Source organism: Indicator indicator, chromosome 31 (genome assembly GCF_027791375.1).
Source record: "Indicator indicator isolate 239-I01 chromosome 31, UM_Iind_1.1, whole genome shotgun sequence".
Lineage (NCBI taxonomy): Eukaryota > Metazoa > Chordata > Aves > Piciformes > Indicatoridae > Indicator > Indicator indicator.
The window spans coordinates 11,869,301-11,892,785 of NC_072040.1; the positions used below are offsets into that span (position 1 = coordinate 11,869,301).

A 23,485-nucleotide genomic window follows, 5' to 3' on the forward strand; every position below is an offset into this window, starting at 1 on the left:
GTGGGGGTTGGGCTCTGCTCCCTAGTCTCAGGTGCTAGAAGGAGAGGAAATGGCCTGGAATTGTGCCAGGGGAGAGTTAGGTTGGAGATGAGGAAAAATGTCTTTGCTGCAAGAGTGGTCAGGGATTGGAAGAGGCTTCCCCCCAGGGAGGTGGTGGAGTCCCCATCCCTGGAGGTGTTCCAGAAAGGTGTGGCCATGGCACTTGGGGACAGGGTTTAGTGGCCATGGTGGTGCTAAGTGAAAGATTGAACTTTTTCAGCCTAAATAATTCCACGATTCTGTAAGCCCAGGCAAATGACATCCAGAGCTCTCCCCTTGTCCACTGCCCCAGTTACTCAATCACAGAAGGCCACTAGGCAGGTCAGGGAGGACTTGCCCCTGGGTGAGGCCATGCTGGGTGTCCTGAATCACCTCCCTGTTCTCTGTGTGCCTTAGCAGAGCTTCTAGGAGGATATGGCCCATGATGTTCCCAGGAACAAAGGTGAGGCTCAGTAGCTCCCAGGACTTTCCATGTATTCTCAAGTTGAAACTAATGGCTTCCATTATTTGTCATCAATGCCAAAACAGTAGGGAAGATAACCAGCAATATCTTCTCCCTTGCCTGTTTTCACACATATGCCTCAAACTCAACTCACCCCTTACCAGCTGAATTCCAGCTCCACACACCACTTACCCTCCTCCTGCTTCTTGATTTTTTCACTGATCTCTGAATTTTCCTTTGTTATTAAATCAACATCTTTGGTTAATGTGCTGTTAGTTTCTTCCAGCTAGGTGAAAACAAACACATTTTAAATAAAGGACTTGCTGTAAACTAAAAAAAAAAAAAAATATTTATAACAGTATTATTTTAAATACTCTGAAATCTCTAACAGCCATTTCCTGGGCAAGTCTTTCACAGATTATTAACAGCACCTCCTTACCTTTCAAACATTTATTTTTAATTGTACTTTTCTTCTAAGCACTCTTGTTTTACCAGGAGGCTCAAAATACATCCATCCCCAAAAAAATTCCTTTGGTTTGTTGTTTAAAATGATCTCTGACAGGGACAACACTGTAGTATATAATTAAACACTCAGCTTAAGCCAAATTAGATTGTCAGTTACTGAATGTGGCCATTTCAAATTAATTTGGTTTCAATTTTAATTAATTCAAAGTTATTTTGAAGAAGTAGTGCTTAGAGACTTCTTCCTTTGGTTTGGGTTTTTTTCTTAACCAGTCTACCAGTGGGAAGAAATTCAAGACTTGTAAGGATTTTTTGTTAAATACTAAGTTATTTTCAGTAAGTTTCCAATACACAGCTCCACAAAGTTAGAGGATTTAAATAATACACTGGGCAATGTATTCACTGTAAAAGGCTTAATAATGGAATTGCAGACAGTTACTTGATTTTCTTTCTGGATTCACCTCAGATTCATCAAGTCTACATTTCTTTGGCAGTTAACATGATGAAACTCAAATGTTTAAGGTTCCAACTGAGTCCCAAACTTAAACACTTATCAGTTACGATCACAGCAAGACTTTATAAACCCAAACCCCTAAATGCCTGTTCCCAGCTGTAAGTTACAGATAGGAATTGACTCCAGCAGAATATTTACCCTTCTTATGATGCTGTCCTTATCAGTCATTTCTTGTCTGTGTCTTGATGCTGCTTTTTTGCTCTCCTGGCTCAGTTCAAAGTACTGCTCTTCAAGGAGGGCTCGTGCCAGCCGCTCAGACTCAGCTTTGGTTTCAGCTAAATCCAGCTGGGTCGTCAGTGTTTCCCTGCAAAAAGGACAAGAAGATGTTGTTCTCCTGTTCAAAGCATTCCAAACCTTCAGGAAGGCCAACAAACCCAGACTGTACCACTCAGCTAATTGGCATCATCATAGTTTCTTCAGAGAATTGAGGTTTACAAGAGCAGGCTCTGTACACTGTATCTCTTGATGGTCCACACGAGCGGCAGCTTCCTATAACTCAATCACAATTTCTGTCATCCAGGAAACACCAATCCTTGGGAAACCAGGTGTCAAATTCTGCTGCCTTTGAAGAATAAAAAATGAAATCAAATTGCAAGTACAGTGTGATCCATCAAGTGATACTTAACCCTATCAGTATTAGCTACCTCTCCAGACTGCTCATGAGGATGCATGCTCCAGACTGAACAACAAGGAAGGCCTGAAGCACCTGTGCAACCTTTACAGCAATGCTTGCCAGTTGTGTGAAGCAAGGGGCATTAACTTAGGTGCAGTATCTCACTGATGTACGTACAGCTTCCAACCAGCTCAGCACATGACCCAATCCTGCTCTTGCTTGGAGCATAGGCAAAGCTCCTGTATACTTGCCACACGAAGCAGTGTCCAGGCCACCCCGCACAAGGCAGATGCAGCCAGCAACACAGCACAGCCCCAGAGCATGCTGAGATGGCAATGGCAATGCATTACTGCAGTGTGGGTTCATGGCAGATGCCCTTCCTGCACTGCAGAACAGAGATGTATGCAATGGAATGGATACTGCCACAGAGGCCCTCGGTGTGATACAGCTGTGGTAGATACCGTCCTGTACCGGGAAAGGTAACTGCTGGAGCATACTCAGTTTGTCACAAGTCCCACAGTTGTATCCTGATGAAAAGCATTTATGATGAACATAAGATTGGGGAGAACAATGAGGAAATAGAACAGAAGGATCTATCAAAATAAGTTAGAAAAGAGAAAAAACAAAACAGGAATAATAAGAAAGGAAGTTTCTCCTACCTTCCTCCCACCCTTGCTTTCTCTTTAAGCTGGATGCTACTCCTGAACAGCTTTACACAGCCAGGTATTTTCCTCCCCCATCACAGTCATTACACAACATCTCTTTCTTTCTCCCTTTCTTAGCCCACCAAAATGCACCATGAACACTGCACGTAACCTTCTCCCTCCATGAGTTCCAATGCTGGTGCTCAGCTACAACAAGAGACCCAGACTCCAGAAGACAGTCTCCTCCTTCAGAATAAATACAAGAGACCCAGAGTTCAGAAGACAGAGCCTCCTTCTTCAGAATAAGCATTTATTAAATAATTTTTAAAACAAGCTTTAAAAGCTTATTTCCTTGTTTGCAAACTTAGAAAATGCTACAGCCCAATGCATGGTTGTTGGATTAAGTGGGTTTGCTGTAGTCAGAAGTGTGCTGCACTTTTAGAATTCAAACTGACCTCATCTATTTTATTGGCTGCAGAAATATACTAAAGAATTATCAGGATGATATAATCTATCAAACAAAAGCAAAGCCTTGTTACACAAAAAAGATGATTGCCACAAACTGGAATGGTTTTCCAAAATTTTCCATCTTCCTGATGGCTCCAAACTCAGCATTGTTCTTCCAGACATGACAAACAAGAGTCCAAAGCACCTATGAACAACATCAACTGCCTTCCTGAGTCAGTACATCCTAGCTCTTTGCCACCTTACAAGGCATAATGGGACACTTCTGAGGCCTTTCTTTTTCTGAAGGAATTAAAGAACTTAACTCTGATTCAAAACCTTCATGAATGAGACCACATCATAGGGAAAACCTTATGGCTAGTTGAGAAACACCATGAGCATACTTTTCATTTTGCAGTTCCTGCATTTTTCTTTGCATTTCTTTATTCTTTTCATCAATTTCCTCTTTCAGTTCCTTAACCTGAGTTTTGTAAAGTGTCTGCAAAAGAAAAAAGCATAAAAAAAAGAATCATTACTCAAATTGCATAGGGAAATTCCTCATTGCTTTGGCACTGTTGGCTTGAATCTGTCAGCCCCCAAACACACACCAGCACTGTCTTCACTGGAATTTCCTCCTTCATGCCTGGCCAGGATGCTCCTTCCCAGTTTCCCTTGTGCATGAACTGATGTGACCAAGTTAGCTTTCAGTTTTTCCATTTGGTATCCTACATAGTTGTAAGAAGACAGCTGCTAACAGAAGGGAGGGCAGGCACTAGACACAGCTGAGCAGGTCTGCTGGAGACCACAGGACAAAACTGCATCCTCTTGGAGCATCACAGGCTCACACTGTTAGTCAAACCAGCCTAAAGCTGCCCTATGTCTCCACCTCCTGTATTCTCTTTGGAGCCCTCTATCTGTTCTCTAGGACTGTAGGTTTTCTGTGCATGAGATGATTCTGGTCCCTTCCAGCCCAAACCATTCTATGATTCTACAATTCTTTCCCAACCTCAAGACAGGAATTACTTCAGGCAAGAGCTATTCGAAGAAGATTTGACAAACAACTTCAAAACAACATAGCAGAGTATCTAATATTCTCCAATTGTCTTGCTCATTGCCTGTATCACAAGCAGGGTTTTGTCAGTTGTTGATTTATCCCAGGCTGTTATTTACACTTTAAAACATGCAGCTCTGCAGTGTTCAGTGCTCTCATGTCACGATTCTCTGCAAGGCTTACCGAAAAATACTGCTCAGCTTCCAGCTGGTCCTGGAGCTCACGCATCTGACCTTCATTTCCTCTGTATTGTCTTTGAAGAAATGAAAAAGGGAAATGGTGAAAAATCCAGCTCCTAAAAACTCACAAAGGCAGACTATTCCTAAGGTGAAAATCCAGCTCCTAACAGCTAACAAAGGCAGAATGTTTCTAACCAAAGCAGCATCCTACTAGGATCTTATATTTGCATCACATCAGCTCACAAATACCAACAGTTTGCTACAACCTAACATTCTTAATTACATCTTCATTCTACCCTGATTATTACTTTAGGAACATAATTACATTATTTTCCTACCCTGAGGATTGTTTCAGTACAGAGTTTAGAAGACCAGAGGATCTATTTTGAAAGACTAAATGGAGAAATATTAAGTTAGCTGGAGGAAGATATGACAAAAGCCAAATTAATGAAAAATGTCTTTAGTCAGCTTGCAAAGAACCAAGTGGTTAAAGTAGAAAAAAAACCCCAAAGCTATTGACTCCTGTGTAGTAAAACTAAAAGCAGCACACAACTGAAGAAGTAGCATCACAAAAATCCTTCCATAAAGAAGTAACTCAATTAAAAGTGGCGTGGTGTATCTATAGGTATGCCTTGACATAGAATGAGGAGCCAAGAATTGTTCTGCATTGTAACTCATAACAAAACTATTCCAGCACTGAAGGGTACCTACAGGAACCATAACATGCAGCTAAAAATATTCCTTCAGTTTAGGCAAACCTGCCTATGCACCACGGAACCTTCCTCACTCACAGGAACAAAGCACTTCAGGTATAACGTTTTCCACTCTGCTCCAGATCTGTACTTACTTAGCAAGCTGAGCCAACTCAAACTCCAGCAATCTCTTTGCTTCCAGCAGTGTGTTGATTTCCTGTTTCAGCTGCTTCTCAGAACCCTTCAGGTTATCTGCCTCAAAAGCCTGTGCCTTCAATTCACTCTGTGCCAGGATCCTCTTGCTCGTCTCTTGCTCCAGCTGAAGGCTCAGGTTCCTTACCTACAGCAGAAATGCTTCAGTTCAGAGGTGTTTGGTGATCCACCAATGCAGCTGGCTGCAAGTGCTCCATGTATGGATCATTTCATGTCAAACACCACCGCCTAGATGCTAAAGCTCCGAACAGCCCTGTGCAGAAAGCTGCTTCCCTCACGGAAGGCACTGCTGTGACCCTGCGTGAGGATGACCCTCCCCTGTACTTAGCTGCTCCGAAAGCACCAAATGTGTTTTGTCTTATCTGAAAGGCAAAAATGGAAGAAATCCAAACTGCCTGATGAAAGCTCCTGAAAACCTCTCTGTGGATTTTAGATGACAAAAACTTCTCACCCTAAGAGAAATTGCAGTCTACCAGCCAGATAAAAAAATAATGTACACAGGACACGACTCCCTGAGAAAGGTGCAATAACCTCCATCCCCAGACTGACTCCCTAAGGTGCCATAACCTCCATCCCCAGACTGACTCCCTATGGTGCCATAACCTCCACCCCAGACTGACTCCCTATGGAGCCATAACCTCCATCCCCAGAGTCCCTAAGGTGCCATGACCTCCACCCCAGACTGACTCCTTATGGTGCCATAACTTCCATCCCCAGACTGACTCCCTATGGAGCCATAACCTCCATCCCCAGAGTCCCTAAGGTGCCATAACCTCCATCCCCAGACTGACTCCCTATGGAGCCATAACCTCCATCCCCAGAGTCCCTAAGGTGCCATAACCTCCATCCCCAGACTGACTCCCTATGGAGCCATAACCTCCATCCCCAGAGTCCCTAAGGTGCCATAACCTCCATCCCCAGACTGACTCCCTATGGAGCCATAACCTCCATCCCCAGAGTCCCTAAGGTGCCATAACCTCCATCCCCAGACTGACTCTCTAAGATGCCATAACCTCCATGCCAGAGTGAGGCTCACACTATTGTTGTGAGTCCCTAGTTTTCATATTAAATATTATAATTGCATTTCCTTGACCAAAAGCTTTTCAGAAGAATGCCACCTCAGAAGTGCAAACCACCTAAAGCAATCAGAACACAGAGCCACATTAATTAGCAAGTTTCCCCTTTCAATAAAGGAAACAAAAAATTGCATTACACTAAATGGAGGCATCCAAGAGCTAATACAAAGAAAAAATTCTCTCACCCTCAGAAATGAGCTAAGCTCAGTGTGAGTGGATTTAATTTTCCATTTCACAGGGAACTGTTAATTCCTTTTCTACCTGAAAATTGTTAGCAGTGAACATTTTACTTACTTCATCTTCCAGTCTCTCCTTTTGCTCCAGAAGGTGCTCCAGTTTCTGCTGGGATTGCTTCAGGTCGAAGTCCAGCATGGAACACTGCTTTTCAGCTTGTACTATTTGATTTTCTGCCTTTTCTCTTGCTGCCCTTTCTTCCTTTACTTTTTTTTCCATTTCTAAACAATATCATGTACAGAAAATTAAAGCCAACAACGACTGTGTAGCAAAAATGCTTTCATGAACACAGCTCTAAACATCCTCATCTTTTCCAGACCCTTTTGGGCAGCTGTGTCAGCTCTTCAGCAGTTAGCTGCACTCATCACTGAGTGAAAACTTCCTGGCATTATTACCAGGATCTCTAAAAAAGAGAATTCCAATTTGCATTCAAAGCACTGGAATATTATCATGACAACTGACAGATAAACAGAGAAAGAGATAAAAAGTGCAGCTTCTTGAAGCAGTCATTATGAAATAAAGGCAAAGCCTCATTGCCATGAGTGGACAGCAGAGAGAAAGCAAAGAGATGCTGCCACTTGTTCTAGCTTTTGGAGAAGTAACAAAGTACACATTTAGGTGCTGATCACCTCACAAAGAATCACAGAAAACATCTGGTTGGAAGAGACCTCCAAGCTCAGCCAACCCAAGACCGACCCAGCACTGCAGGGTCAACACCAAACCATGTCCCTAAGCACCAGGTCCACAGCTGCTGGAACACCCCCAGGGATGGTGACTCCAGCACTGCCCTGGGCAGCCTCTTCCAATGTCTGAGATCCCTTCCAGTGCAGAAATTATTTCCTGAGATCCAGCCTGAGCCTCCCCTGGGCCAGCTTGGAACCATTTCCTCTGCTCCTGTCTCTTGCCACCAAGGAGCAGAGGCTGTCCCCTCCTCACTCCAACCTCCCTTCAGGATGCTGTAGAGAGCAATGAGGTCTCCCTCAGCCTCCTCTTCTCCAGCCTGAACACCCCCAGCTCCCTCAGCCTCTCCTTTAGCCCAGGGGCTCCAGGCCCTTCTCCAGCCTCATTGCCCTTCTCTGGACAGGTTCCAGCCCCTCAGTGTCCTTCCTGCAGTGAGGGGCCCAGAGCTGAACACAGCACTCCAGGTGTGGCCTCCCCAGTGCTGAGCACAGGGGGATGGTCACCTCCTGTCCCTGCTGCCCACCCTGCTTCTGACCCAAGCCAGGATGCCTTTGGCTTTCTTGGCCACTTGGGCACTGCTGGCTCATGGTCAGTGACTGCCAACCAGCACCCCCAGGTCCCTCTCCAGGTTGCAGATTTCCGACCACACATCCCCAGGTCTGTAGCTCCCTATGGGGTTGTCGTGACCCAGGTGCAGGACCTGGCCCTTGGCTTTGTTGAACTTCATCCAATGAGCCTTGCACCATGGATCTCACCTGTCCAGATCCTGCTGTAAATCTTCCCTGCCCTCTAGCAGATGGATACAGCCACCCAGCTTGGTGCCATCTGCAGTTTTATTGAGGCTGCCTCAATCCCCTTATCCAGATCATTAATAAAGACATTAAAGAAGACAGGCCCACAAAACCTGACATATTCAATTAAGATATCAAGACAGCTCTCATTCATGGACTCATACCCACAAAAGACACTTTAACCTCACACAGCACCAAGGCACCACTACTTTCAATGCAGTTACATAGGACAAATGCTCCCATGAATGAATGCTCTCTTGATGCTGCATTCTTCTGACTCTGATTGGCATTAGCCACAATTCCAAGACTCAACAGCATTTTAGGAACCAAGGGAGGCTGTGACTTGCAACTGTAGTAAGATACTCAAGACATGAGCAAAGAAGTTTGTAATGCATCAGCACCACAGCAGGAAAAGGAACTGACAACCTTTAGCTGCCCTGTTAGCTGCCCTGTTGGCAGATCTCAATGTGCTTTTTCTTCACACAAAGATGAACCACTGGTGTGAGTACTCAGTTAGAAGGTGATGAGTTTTAGTAAACCCCAATCACCACACCCTTTAATTTTGTATTTACCTGCAACTTGCAAGACACTTACCACACATTGCCACTGATCTGGCCTCCTCTAGTGACTGATGTTTGTCTGTTAACCGAGCTTTGGTCACTTTGTGTTCGTTCACTTCCTGCTCTAAGCGGTCTTGTAATGATTTGAGTTTGTAGTTCAGATCTATCTCTAAATTATTCTTTTCCTAAAGAAAAAGAAAAGTTACCAGATTTCTAATCTGTATACCATCTGAGGGAATCACATTTCCCTTCTTCGTGACTCAACTTTTTGTTATGTAGGAATTATCAGTGTTGCTTTCCATGCTTGGTAAAGAATAGCAGCAGCCAGACACCGAACTCACTGTTCTGTAGGAAACTTCATTCTAAATTTTCAGTCTACAAACATCCAAGGATTATGGAAACTTCTCAAACGATCATGGAAACTTCTCAAAGGATTATGGAAACTTCTCAGTTTAAGCAATCAGTAGTCATCTAAACTGGAAGCATACACTAATCCACTGACAACACTGGAGTATGGTGGAATCTGCACTCCTGTCACTGAATGCCATTCTGCTTTGTTGTTGTGCTCACCAGCCAGGTTACCTCATAAACAAGGCCAGGAGAAGAGCTTGGAGAGACAAGGCCTTGCCTTTGGATGGGTGCTTCACACCACACCAAATGAGAATGGGAACTGCTCTCACACCTCCCCTCACAACAAAGCCTTCCTGGTCTGTTTGGACAGACCACAACAGCACAGCCATTACCTGACCTCCAAAGACACAGCTCACTATGGACAAAAAGGGTGCAGCCTTTCCTTTACTCTTCCTTACCTGTTTCTGCATTTTAGGGCAGGGATCAGAGCTGTTGGGGAAGCACGCTGCTACCATTCTTTAGGAAGGGAGGAAAGAAGGAAGGAAACAATTTGAAATGGTTCAGCTCCAAAGTTGAGCAAAAGGGTCTCACACTGATCCAGCCAAATTAACATCTAGCAAAAGCAGAAATCTGAATGTCAGAGTTTAAAAAAGTTCCATTCACAGATTTTCAGGAGGAAAGTCTCTGCTGTGATAGTTAGGCAGGCAGGACAAAAATTATTTGCTACAGGCAGAAGGTTTGGATGCTTGAATCAATGACAGTGAAGGACAAACCCAAATTTTATGTCCAAAGCTACAGGTAAGAAGTACCTGAGGCCTCGTGAGACTTAGCCCACTGATGAGATCTAGAAGAGCACTGGTCAGCTAATCATTTAACACAAGACTGACTCAGAGCAGGATCAATAAACACTGTTAGACAATACAGTCAAAAGCTGACAAAGAGCATCAGCCTCAGCATCACTTCACCATACCTTTTCTGAGTGATTCAGCAAATCCTGTGCTTGTTTTCTTTCTGCTTCCACCCTCTCCAGGTTATTTTTAATGTTTTTCACTTCTTCTTGCAAAGTGGTGATCCGCACTGCCGGAAGAAGTCAAATGCCACTCAGTGTCAGTTACTCAGCTTGGATCAATCAGCTTTTCAACCATGACTGACTCCTGGGCCCCTGACATACTGACAGCTTTGCATTGTGCAGGCATGCAAAGGCTGTGCATTGCAAAGGAGATTGATCTCTCCAGTCAGCCTTCGTGCAAGCTGTTATCAATGAGTCACAAACAGCAGTCACATGCAGGACTTGTGCCCTGCTCCCATCACTTCCCATAGCTAAGATCCAAAGTTTCTTCCACTCATCCCAGCTCTGCTGTGCTATGCAACAAGCTCCTCTTCTGCTGGTAACTCCACTAGCATGGAGCTAAGGCATGCTTCAGGGAAAGCCAGTCTGAAATGGATCTACAGGCACCAATATCATATGGACTCACCATATGGACTCGTGCTCTGCCATCAAGAACTATTCCCTGTCCCCCACAGCAGCTAGCACAAGACCCTGTGTGGCTTCAGAAGTTTACACTACATGCCAAGTAGACTCCAGAATGGTCTGAATCACTATTCTGTTTCCCCAGACACAGTGCTCTGTCTCCTCTACAACCCATCAGCTTTTCAGATTTTTGTAGCACTGGATTCAGCCTTTCAGTCAGGGCAGCCCCACAGCAGCATTTCCCACTCTGGCTCTGATACTCTTCCTCCTAGGAGGTGCTGAGATACTACCAGCAAACAAGACCCAATCTGAAGAACCTGTCCTATGAAGGCACCCTTGGTTTGCAGTCCAGCCTTCCTCCCTCTGTGCATCTCTGCTGTATTTAATCAAGGAGGGTTACCACAGCTCTTTTGGTAAAGGTGAACTGTAGAAGCCTTACCCTGTAGTTCTCCAATCATTTCAGATCCATGGCTTCTGTCCCGTCGTTCTGACTCCAAAGCTGCTTGCAGTTGGTAATAATCTTTCTCCACCTGCAGTTTTGTGCTTTCTAGAACTCTGCACCTTTCCTGCAGTTCTCTGTTGAGTGATTCTACCTGGCTCAGTGACTTGCTCATCTCTGTGTTACCCTTTCTCAACCTTGCTGCAGTATCCGATTCTGTCCTCAGCAAATCGTTTGCTTCTTCCAGCTGTTTAAAATAAACCAGACAGATTCCCAAGAGTAAAAATCACTGGGACCAGTTTTGCTCCATCTGAGTCATAGAATCATAGAATGGTTTGGGTTGGAAGAGACCTCCAAAGGTCATCCAGTCCAACCCCTCTACAGTCAGCAGGGACATCCTCCACTAGATCAGGTTGCCCAGATCCCTGACCAGACTCACCTTGAATATCTCCAGGGATGGGGCCCAGCCACCCCCTGGGGCAACCTGTGGGGCTGCTCAGCACTACTTTTCACATCTAAGAAACACTGAAGACAAAGAAGAGAAACACCATACTTGTTTTTGTAGCTGTGCTATCTTCTCATTTGTGATCTGTGAATGCTGACTGATTTTTTTCAGGTCTTCCATCTGATCTTTTAGTGTGGACACTAAAGAGAAATGATATTAGTAACACATTAGATTTAAAGAACCCATAGTTTGGTTTTGTCTTTACACAAACACACTCAAGGTAAGAGGTCTCTTGGTGACTTTTTGCTTCTCCTATAGATTTTAGGTCAAGGTCCAAGCCTGCTGAACATCACGACACACTGCAGAGGGTTTCAAAACAAGGCCAAAATATTGTGTTCCTGCAAAAACTAAACTCAACATTTGTGTCCATTATTTGAAAAGATCCCTTTAAGTCCAGCACCTAAGATACTCCAGCAGGAACTGATTTCCCAGCACACCTCATGCACCCAGTCGGTGGCAGTGTCTGGCCAGCAGCGTACCTTCGTTTTCCATGTTCCGTCTCTTTTCATTCTCTTGTTCTATCTTCCTTTGGTACTCATTTATCTTATGCTGCAGCACAATCTTTTCCTTCTCAATCTGAGACACTGTTGACTCCAAGTTCTTTCTTTGATTTCCCTACAATTCAAAGCATTTTCAGGAATGATTCATAGAATGAATTAAATACCAGGTTGGAAGGGGCCTCAGGGATCATCTAGTCCAACCTTTCACAGTATCACAGCATCATCACACTATCACAGTATCATCACAGCATCATCACACTATCACAGCATCATCACAGCATCATCACACTATCACAGTATCATCACAGCATCATCACACTATCACAGCATCATCACAGTATCATCACACTATCACAGCATCATCACACTATCACAGTATCATCACACTATCACAGTATCATCACAGTATCACAGTATCATTACACTATCACAGCATCATCACACTATCACAGTATCATCACACTATCACAGCATCATCACACTATCACAGCATCATCACACTATCACAGTATCATCACACTATCACAGCATCATCACACTATCACAGTATCATCACACTATCACAGTATCACCACACTATCACAGTATCATCACACTATCACAGTATCATCACACTATCACAGCATCATCACACTATCACAGTATCATCACACTATCACAGCATCATCACACTATCACAGCATCATCACACTATCACAGTATCATCACACTATCACAGCATCATCACACTATCACAGCATCATCACACTATCACAGTATCATCACACTATCACAGTATCATCACACTATCACAGTATCATCACACTATCACAGTATCACCACACTATCACAGCATCATCACACTATCACAGTATCATCACACTATCACAGTATCACCACACTATCACAGCATCATCACACTATCACAGTATCATCACACTATCACAGTATCACCACACTATCACAGCATCATCACACTATCACAGTATCATCACACTATCACAGTATCATCACACTATCACAGTATCATCACACTATCACAGTATCATCACACTATCACAGCATCATCACACTATCACAGTATCATCACACTATCACAGTATCACCACACTATCACAGTATCATCACACTATCACAGTATCATCACACTATCACAGTATCACCACACTATCACAGCATCATCACACTATCACAGTATCATCACACTATCACAGTATCACCACACTATCACAGCATCATCACACTATCACAGTATCATCACACTATCACAGCATCATCACACTATCACAGTATCATCACACTATCACAGTATCATCACACTATCACAGTATCATCACACTATCACAGTATCATCACACTATCACAGCATCATCACACTATCACAGTATCATCACACTATCACAGTATCATCACACTATCACAGTATCATCACACTATCACAGTATCATCACACTATCACAGCATCATCACACTATCACAGTATCATCACACTATCACAGTATCATCACACTATCACAGTATCATCACACTATCACAGCATCATCACACTATCACAGTATCATCACACTATCACAGTATCATCACAGTATCACAGCATCATCACACTATCACAGCATCATCACACTATCACAGTATCATCACACTATCACAGTATCATCACAGCATCATCACACTATCACAGTATCATCACACTATCACAGTATCATCACACTATCACAGTATCATCACACTATCACAGCATCATCACACTATCACAGTATCATCACACTATCACAGCATCATCACACTATCACAGTATCATTACACTATCACAGTATCATCACACTATCACAGTATCATCACACTATCACAGTATCATCACACTATCACAGTATCATCACACTATCACAGCATCATCACAGTATCACAGTATCACCACACTATCACAGTATCATCACACTATCACAGTATCATCACACTATCACAGTATCATCACACTATCACAGCATCATCACACTATCACAGTATCATCACACTATCACAGTATCATCACACTATCACAGCATCATCACACTATCACAGTATCATCACACTATCACAGTATCATTACACTATCACAGTATCATCACACTATCACAGTATCATCACACTATCACAGTATCATCACACTATCACAGTATCATCACACTATCACAGTATCATCACACTATCACAGTATCATCACACTATCACAGTATCATCACAGTATCACAGTATCATTACACTATCACAGTATCATCACACTATCACAGTATCATCACACTATCACAGTATCATCACACTATCACAGCATCATCACACTATCACAGCATCATCACACTATCACAGTATCATCACACTATCACAGCATCATCACAGTATCACAGTATCATTACACTATCACAGTATCATCACACTATCACAGTATCACCACACTATCACAGTATCATCACACTATCACAGTATCATTACACTATCACAGTATCATCACACTATCACAGTATCATCACACTATCACAGTATCATCACACTATCACAGTATCATCACACTATCACAGTATCATCACACTATCACAGTATCATCACACTATCACAGTATCATCACACTATCACAGCATCATCACACTATCACAGTATCATCACACTATCACAGTATCATCACACTATGACAGCATCATCACACTATCACAGTATCATCACAGTATCACAGCATCATCACACTATCACAGTATCATCACACTATCACAGTATCATCACACTATCACAGTATCATTACACTATCACAGTATCATCACAGTATCACAGTATCATTACACTATCACAGTATCATCACACTATCACAGTATCATCACACTATCACAGTATCATCACACTATCACAGTATCATTACACTATCACAGTATCATCACACTATCACAGTATCATCACACTATCACAGTATCATCACACTATCACAGTATCATTACACTATCACAGTATCATCACAGTATCACAGTATCATCACACTATCACAGTATCATCACACTATCACAGTATCATTACACTATCACAGTATCATTACACTATCACAGTATCATCACAGTATCACAGTATCATCACACTATCACAGTATCATCACACTATCACAGTATCATTACACTATCACAGTATCATTACACTATCACAGTATCATCACAGTATCACAGTATCATCACACTATCACAGTATCATCACACTATCACAGTATCATCACACTATCACAGTATCATTACACTATCACAGTATCATCACACTATCACAGTATCATCACACTATCACAGTATCATCACACTATCACAGTATCATTACACTATCACAGCATCATCACACTATCACAGTATCATCACACTATCACAGTATCATCACACTATCACAGTATCATCACACTATCACAGTATCATCACACTATCACAGTATCATTACACTATCACAGTATCATCACACTATCACAGTATCATCACACTATCACAGTATCATCACACTATCACAGTATCATCACACTATCACAGCATCATCACACTATCACAGTATCATCACACTATCACAGTATCATTACACTATCACAGTATCATCACACTATCACAGTATCATCACACTATCACAGTATCACCACACTATCACAGTATCATTACACTATCACAGTATCACCACACTATCACAGTATCATCACACTATCACAGCATCATCACACTATCACAGTATCATTACACTATCACAGCATCATCACACTATCACAGCATCATCACACTATCACAGTATCATCACACTATCACAGCATCATCACACTATCACAGCATCATCACACTATCACAGTATCATTACACTATCACAGTATCACCACACTATCACAGTATCATCACACTATCACAGCATCATCACACTATCACAGTATCATCACACTATCACAGTATCATCACACTATCACAGCATCATTACACTATCACAGTATCATTACACTATCACAGTATCATCACACTATCACAGCATCATCACACTATCACAGTATCATCACACTATCACAGTCATCATCACACTATCACAGTATCATCACACTATCACAGTCATCATCACACTATCACAGTATCATCACACTATCACAGCATCATCACACTATCACAGTATCACCACACTATCACAGTATCATCACACTATCACAGTATCATCACACTATCACAGCATCATCACACTATCACAGTATCACCACACTATCACAGTATCATCACACTATCACAGTATCATCACACTATCACAGTATCATTACACTATCACAGTATCATCACACTATCACAGCATCATCACACTATCACAGTATCACCACACTATCACAGTATCATCACACTATCACAGTATCATCACACTATCACAGTATCATCACACTATCACAGCATCATCACACTATCACAGTATCATCACACTATCACAGTATCATCACACTATCACAGTATCATCACACTATCACAGCATCATCACACTATCACAGTATCATTACACTATCACAGCATCATCACACTATCACAGTATCACCACACTATCACAGCATCATCACACTATCACAGTATCACCACACTATCACAGCATCATCACACTATCACAGCATCATCACACTATCACAGTATCATCACACTATCACAGTATCATCACACTATCACAGCATCATCACACTATCACAGTATCATCACACTATCACAGTATCATTACACTATCACAGCATCATCACACTATCACAGCATCATCACACTATCACAGTATCATCACACTATCACAGTATCATTACACTATCACAGCATCATCACACTATCACAGCATCATCACACTATCACAGCATCATCACACTATCACAGTATCACCACACTATCACAGCATCATCACACTATCACAGCATCATCACACTATCACAGTATCATCACACTATCACAGTATCATTACACTATCACAGCATCATCACACTATCACAGTATCATCACAGCATCATCACACTATCACAGCATCATCACACTATCACAGTATCATCACAGCATCATCACACTATCACAGCATCATCACACTATCACAGTATCATCACACTATCACCACACTATCACAGTATATTAGGGGTTGGAAGGGATCTCAAGAGATCATCAAGTCCAACCCCCCTACCAAAGCAGGATAAGAACAGAGTTGAAATGAGCTGACCCAGCACCCTGAGCCAGTATCTCTGCAACTAATTAATCAAGGAAACTGCTGCCTTCCAATTAATGAGTTTCTGGCTTCCTTAAAAAGGTTTTCTGGCTTGTTTACTTTCTGCCTGACCAATTTATGAAATTACTAGAAAACTTATCATTAATGTGATTAGATGTAAGTAACTACTCATATTATTATGAGGCAACATAAATGCTGGGGTGCCTTTAAGAACCACAAGGTTGCAGACCCCCCAGGAGGTCCAGAGTGTCCAGGAGGTGGACTGGGAAGTGTATTTCAGTCCCACAAGTCCTGCATCCCTTCAAAACTGGCTGCAGAGTCACTTTTCTTCCCTTTCCTCTCTCTCCTCCCAGGAGGACACCCAGGCTGTTCTCTCCTGTGGGGGAGGCCTGGTGTCAGCCTCGGCCATGCTGCCAACTAGGCCTGGAGCTGCCTAGCTGAATTTTAGCTGTGTCACAATGGTGTGGTATGGAGGGTAGAGAGGAATGGTAGGGGGGGCATGAAGGCCTGGGTTTGTTGGCCTGGTTTAAAGGGAGGTTTGTGTGAAGCTTTGGCTTACTGAGCTTCTGTCTTAAGACCAGACTATGGATTTTGGCGTGTTTTATATGCTTTGTACTGTTGTTGTTGTGTATAGTTGTGAATAGTTTTTCCATTTAAACTTTCCAATCCTATCCAACCCTTTGTGTGAGCATTTTTCTTTTACCCCTTTTGGAAGAGGTAAAAGAACATCTGTCTTGCTCTAAACTAAGACAGGGCTCAACAGCAAATTACCTGTACAGTGAATTCTGGAGTAACCAATTTTGATAAACACCAGAGAAGTTGTAGGAGCAAGGCTAAGCACAGAATTCAACATGACTTGTAGAAAGCAGAAGGTTTTAAACATGTGTGCAAATAAAAATGCATTTCCCAGTGCTACACATTAAAATGTGATGGCTTGCTCTCAAATCTGAACTTGGAAGGATTTTTTTAGTCAGAAATCTCTTAAATAATGAAAGCCCTATCCACAGTCTTTATCCAAATAAGAAGGCTTCAGTGAGGACAAAAATTACCTCTTCATCCAGTTCTTTCATTATCTTGTCTAGCTTGATGTTTGAAGATCTAAAAATAAACCAAAATCATTTCAGTCATGTTTGAGAAGGGCACCTTACAGACAGTGGGTTTCTGGTGAAATGATTTGACAGATGCTGAGGTGAATATCTATATTTTGCCTAATGCTGTGGGTAACAAACATCTGGATTTGAAGAGAATCCTAATTTCCTAATCATTGGAAACAATCTCTAAAATATATTTTTGCTGCAGATTCTATGCAAAAATTAGGTGACCGTTTTCTCCCTTAACCTGTAAATGTACACACTGTGTGTACACAACAGGTTATCCTTAACATGAGAATATCCCAGACAGGCTGAGAGAGTTGGGGCTCTTCAGCCTGGAGAAGAGAAGGTTGCACTTAGAGCTGCACTTCAATATCTGAAGGGCACCTACAGGAAGGCTGGAGAACGACTGTTCAGAAGGGCTTGGAGTGATAGCACAAGGGGCAATTGTTTGAAACTGGAGCAGGGCAGATTTAAGTTGGACATCAGGAAGAAGTTCTGCACAATGAGGCTGGCGAAATACCGGAACAGGCTGCCCAGGGATGGGGTTGAGGCTCTGTTCCTGGAGATATTTCAATATCAGACTTGATGTGGCCCTGGGCAGCCTGATCCAGTGGGAGGTGTCCCTGCTGTCTCCAGGAAGGTTAGACAAGATCAGCTTTAATCTCTTCCAACCTGATGCAGTCTGTGACTCTGTGAGAATTGCTAAAAATTCCACCAGTTGTGGACCTTCCAAATACCTACCATGGTTCATTAATTCAACATCAGACTGCTCCCCACTGTGGACACAGATAGTTGAGTACTATTTGAAAGTGCCTATGTTGATGCAATGCACTAGAACAGAGTACTGCAGAGCAAGTCCGTGCACAGTGACACCTCAGGCAGTCCCTGTGACACCACTGCATGTCTGCAGATAGCTCTCCACAAGGTCACACACAGGCCACAAACAGTACCTGCCAGGCACAGCAAGCAGCAGTCCCTGCAGCACATCCTGACTACCAACACCAGTAAGCACTGCCACTGCCAGAGGACACTGCTGTGCTCAGCCAAGGTCAGCAGGGCTGCAGAGAGGCAGTCACAGAGCAGCTTTCAAGCAGTGTATGTCCTGCTTGTGGGAAGCAAGCAGAAGGTGTGACCAGTGAAGCTGGGTTTAAATCAGCAGCAGTGTCACACACTCTGAATTCCCACCAGACCACTTTGGCTACCACTTTACACACAAGCAGCTCATACAACTACACACTGTGGTCCTAATTCACAAGACTATGTTCTTCCTATCACCTACACCTAATGTTGGTGTTCCCACAACCTGCACCTAGTGTTGGTGTTCCTATGACCTACAGCCAGTGTTGGTGTTCCCACAACCTACACCCAGTGTTGGTGTTCCTATGACCTACACCCAGTGTTGGTGTTCTTATGACCTACATCCAGTGTTGTTTCCTGGCTCTGTTTAGGCCTTCAGATGAAGACTTCAAAAGGAGAAGCTAACTGAAGGGGAACTGAGTTTGGATTAATCTGAGTAAAAAAATCTGATTCTCATTAAAAAATCAGCATTGAATGGGTTGGGTTGGAAGTGACCCCAAAGGTCATCTACTTCCTCTAGCCCAGGTTGCTCAAGGCCTCATCCAGCCTGGCCTTGGACACCTCCAGAGAGGGGGCAGCCCCACCCTCACTGGAAAGAATTTCTTCCTGTTCGTCCCGAGGTGCAGCTGCAGGAATTGGTACATTCTCAGGTAGCCACTTCTTCAACACAGTAGGGACAAGATTTTAGAAGGCAAATAGTTGTTCTTATCTGTCAGGCACCAGGGGAAAAAACACCCAAGGAATGTGGTTTCCCAACAATTCCCATGTAGTTAGAAACTAGACAATTCATCTGAAGAATCCAATCTATGCTGTGTGTATATATGTATATGGCATATATTGGATTATATATATACACACATATATATGTGTGTGTGTATAGATACAGAGATATATAAAATGCTTTTTTGAAGTCAGAAGGTTCATTCTGTTCAATAAAAGATGTGAATTCAGGGCTATTGGCTGAAATCCCCAACTGAAGTGCTCAGAAAGGTGTCACCTGAGTGCCAATGTAAGCACAATGTTTTCTTCATACTATATTCAAGAAGATAATGTAAATATTGTTTTAAAATGACTTAAACCTCTGCCTGGACCCACCTTGGAGACTCCAGAAGCACTGTTGGTGCTATTCAGGTAGTGTCTGCATCAGAAATCCAGAGCTGAAGGGTTGGATGTGTCTAACTGATGTAAACTACAACAGTTCAAAGTCTCACCTGCACTTCTGCTCCATTTCATCTTTCAACTGCATTTCATTATGTAGTTGTTCTTCCAACTCATAGATCATCTTCTGCATATTTTCCAGCTACAAATAGAGTTTTGTACATGAATGAACATGCATTAGATTTTAAATATGCCAGAACATTCAGTGCTGCTTCTGTGCTACCACAGCTTAGTCACACTAGAGCCTGATACATTCACACTGGAGTTCTACCTGAGCACTATGGGATCCCAACACAAACAATCTAAAAACACTGATTGCAAGAAACAACTTCAATATTGCACGGTTCTGTCTTCTGCACACACAGCACATTTTAGGGTTCTGAATAGCTCTGACAGAAGTTAGACCTTAGAGCTGCATTTCAGTGCCTGAAGGGGACATACAGGCAGGCTAGGGAGGGACTGTTCAGAAGCAGCTGTGGGGACAGGATGAGGGACAATGGTTTGAAACTGGAGCAGGGCAGAATTAGGTTGGACATCAGAAGGAAGCTCTGCACAATGAGGGTGGTGAGACACTGGATCCAGGGATGTGTTTGAGGCCCCATCCCTGGAGACATCCAAGATCAGACTTGATGCAGCCCTGGGCAGCCTGCTCTAGCTAGAGGTGCCCCTGTAACTGAAGGGGGGTTGGACAAAGTGACCCTTCCACCCCAATGCAGTCTGTGACTCTGTGAAAAATTCACAGGGCTAAGTCAAATCCTCCTTGGTTTAAGTATCTTCAGAATCAGACGAGCTATGAGTGCAAAGCATTTCAATTAGTCTCAAACTGCTTTTTCTAGCAGGAACCACCACCATCTTTAGGCTCTCACAAAGGTCAGGGAGCAGAACCAGAAACACAACAAGATGCAATGCAGGGATCAGGATCCCCTGAAACCTTCAGAGGTGGTACATAAAAACTGGTTCTAAGAAAGCCTGGACTGGGGGGGGGGTTGTGTCAATGTGAGCTGGGAGGTTGTGTCAGTGTGAGCTGGGAGGTTGTGTCAGTGTGAGCTGGGGAGGTTGTGTCAGTGTGAGCTGGGAGGTTGTGTCAGTGTGAGCTGGGGAGGTTGTGTCAGTGTGAGCTGGGAGGTTGTGTCAGTGTGAGCTGGGAGGTTGTGTCAATGTGAGCTGGGGAGGTTGTGTCAGTGTGAGCTGGGAGGTTGTGTCAGTGTGAGCTGGGAGGTTGTGTCAGTGTGAGCTGGGGAGGTGGTGTCAGTGTGAGCTGGGAGGTTGTGTCATTGTGAGCTGGGAGGTTGTGTCAGTGTGAGCTGGGGAGGTTGTGTCAGTGTGAGCTGGGAGGTTGTGTCAGTGTGAGCTGGGGAGGTTGTGTCAGTGTGAGCTGGGAGGTTGTGTCAGTGTGAGCTGGGGAGGTTGTGTCAGTGTGAGCTGGGAGGTTGTGTCAGTGTGAGCTGGGGAGGTTGTGTCAGTGTGAGCTGGGAGGTTGTGTCAGTGTGAGCTGGGGAGGTTGTGTCAGTGTGAGCTGGGAGGTTGTGTCATGTGAGCTGGGGAGGTTGTGTCAGTGTGAGCTGGGAGGTTGTGTCAGTGTGAGCTGGGGAGGTTGTGTCAGTGTGAGCTGGGGAGGTTGTGTCAGTGTGGGCTGGGAGGTTGTGTCAGTGTGAGCTGGGAGGTTGTGTCAGTGTGAGCTGGGAGGTTGTGTCAATGTGAGCTGGGGAGGTTGTGTCAGTGTGAGCTGGGGAGGTTGTGTCAGTGTGAGCTGGGAGGTTGTGTCAATGTGAGCTGGGGAGGTTGTGTCAGTGTGAGCTGGGAGGTTGTGTCAGTGTGAGCTGGGAGGTTGTGTCAATGTGAGCTGGGGAGGTTGTGTCAGTGTGAGCTGGGGAGGTTGTGTCAATGTGAGCTGGGAGGTTGTGTCAGTGTGAGCTGGGGAGGTTGTGTCAGTGTGAGCTGGGAGGTTGTGTCAATGTGAGCTGGGGAGGTTGTGTCAGTGTGAGCTGGGGAGGTTGTGTCAGTGTGAGCTGGGGAGGTTGTGTCAATGTGAGCTGGGGAGGTTGTGTCAATGTGAGCTGGGGAGGTTGTGTCAGTGTGAGCTGGGGAGGTTGTGTCAATGTGAGCTGGGGAGGTTGTGTCAGTGTGAGCTGGGGAGGTTGTGTCAGTGTGAGCTGGGGAGGTTGTGTCAATGTGAGCTGGGGAGGTTGTGTCAGTGTGAGCTGGGGAGGTTGTGTCAGTGTGAGCTGGGGAGGTTGTGTCAATGTGAGCTGGGGAGGTTGTGTCATGTGAGCTGGGGAGGTTGTGTCAATGTGAGCTGGGGAGGTTGTGTCAGTGTGAGCTGGGGAGGTTGTGTCAGTGTGAGCTGGGGAGGTTGTGTCAATGTGAGCTGGGGAGGTTGTGTCAGTGTGAGCTGGGGAGGTTGTGTCAATGTGAGCTGGGGAGGTTGTGTCAGTGTGAGCTGGGGAGGTTGTGTCAATGTGAGCTGGGGAGGTTGTGTCAATGTGAGCTGGGGAGGTTGTGTCAGTGTGAGCTGGGGAGGTTGTGTCAGTGTGAGCTGGGAGGTTGTGTCATGTGAGCTGGGGAGGTTGTGTCAGTGTGAGCTGGGGAGGTTGTGTCAGTGTGAGCTGGGGAGGTTGTGTCAATGTGAGCTGGGGAGGTTGTGTCAGTGTGAGCTGGGAGTTGTGTCAGTGTGAGCTGGGGGTTGTGTCTGTGGTTGTTGTTTTTTTTTTTGCAGCACCAGCAGCTAAAAGGTAACGCCCAGGAGTTTCTCTGCTCGGCAGTTTCCAGGCACTGTGCCCCACATCTGGTAGCACATCATGGCGTTGGTGTGACCCAAGTGCAGGACCCACCATGGTCACCTCTCCATTCTATGTGTTCACCACTGCCTACCACAGAGCCTCGAGAGCACAAGGAGGCACCAGAAGGAATAACTGCCCAGCACTACACAACAGCTCTGACATAGACCATAACAGCACAGGGATGGGACAGTGCCTGTCGCCAAAAACCACAGAGATGGCCTCTAAATCTAAACTCTGAGGAAAAAGGAAGGAGGACCAGTACCCAACACATTCATCTCCTCACTATGAGCCACTTAGAAACAG

The 23,485-nt window shown here is 44.1% G+C and overlaps 1 protein-coding gene across 1 annotated transcript in view; it reads right to left on the bottom strand.

Moving 5' to 3' along the window:
• The window catches only part of ROCK1 (Rho associated coiled-coil containing protein kinase 1), a 109,587-nt gene that overhangs the window by 24,902 nt on the left and 61,200 nt on the right, over positions 1-23,485 (bottom strand). The window contains exons 12-24 of the mRNA XM_054394762.1: positions 20,456-20,544; positions 18,123-18,171; positions 11,881-12,016; positions 11,450-11,541; positions 10,897-11,143; positions 9,957-10,063; positions 8,670-8,820; positions 6,664-6,824; positions 5,236-5,420; positions 4,393-4,462; positions 3,563-3,657; positions 1,596-1,761; positions 674-767 (exon numbers count right to left, since the gene is read on the bottom strand). Coding sequence (XP_054250737.1) covers positions 674-767; positions 1,596-1,761; positions 3,563-3,657; positions 4,393-4,462; positions 5,236-5,420; positions 6,664-6,824; positions 8,670-8,820; positions 9,957-10,063; positions 10,897-11,143; positions 11,450-11,541; positions 11,881-12,016; positions 18,123-18,171; positions 20,456-20,544 — 1,642 coding nt within the window. The remainder of the gene's footprint in view (positions 1-673; positions 768-1,595; positions 1,762-3,562; positions 3,658-4,392; positions 4,463-5,235; positions 5,421-6,663; positions 6,825-8,669; positions 8,821-9,956; positions 10,064-10,896; positions 11,144-11,449; positions 11,542-11,880; positions 12,017-18,122; positions 18,172-20,455; positions 20,545-23,485) is intronic.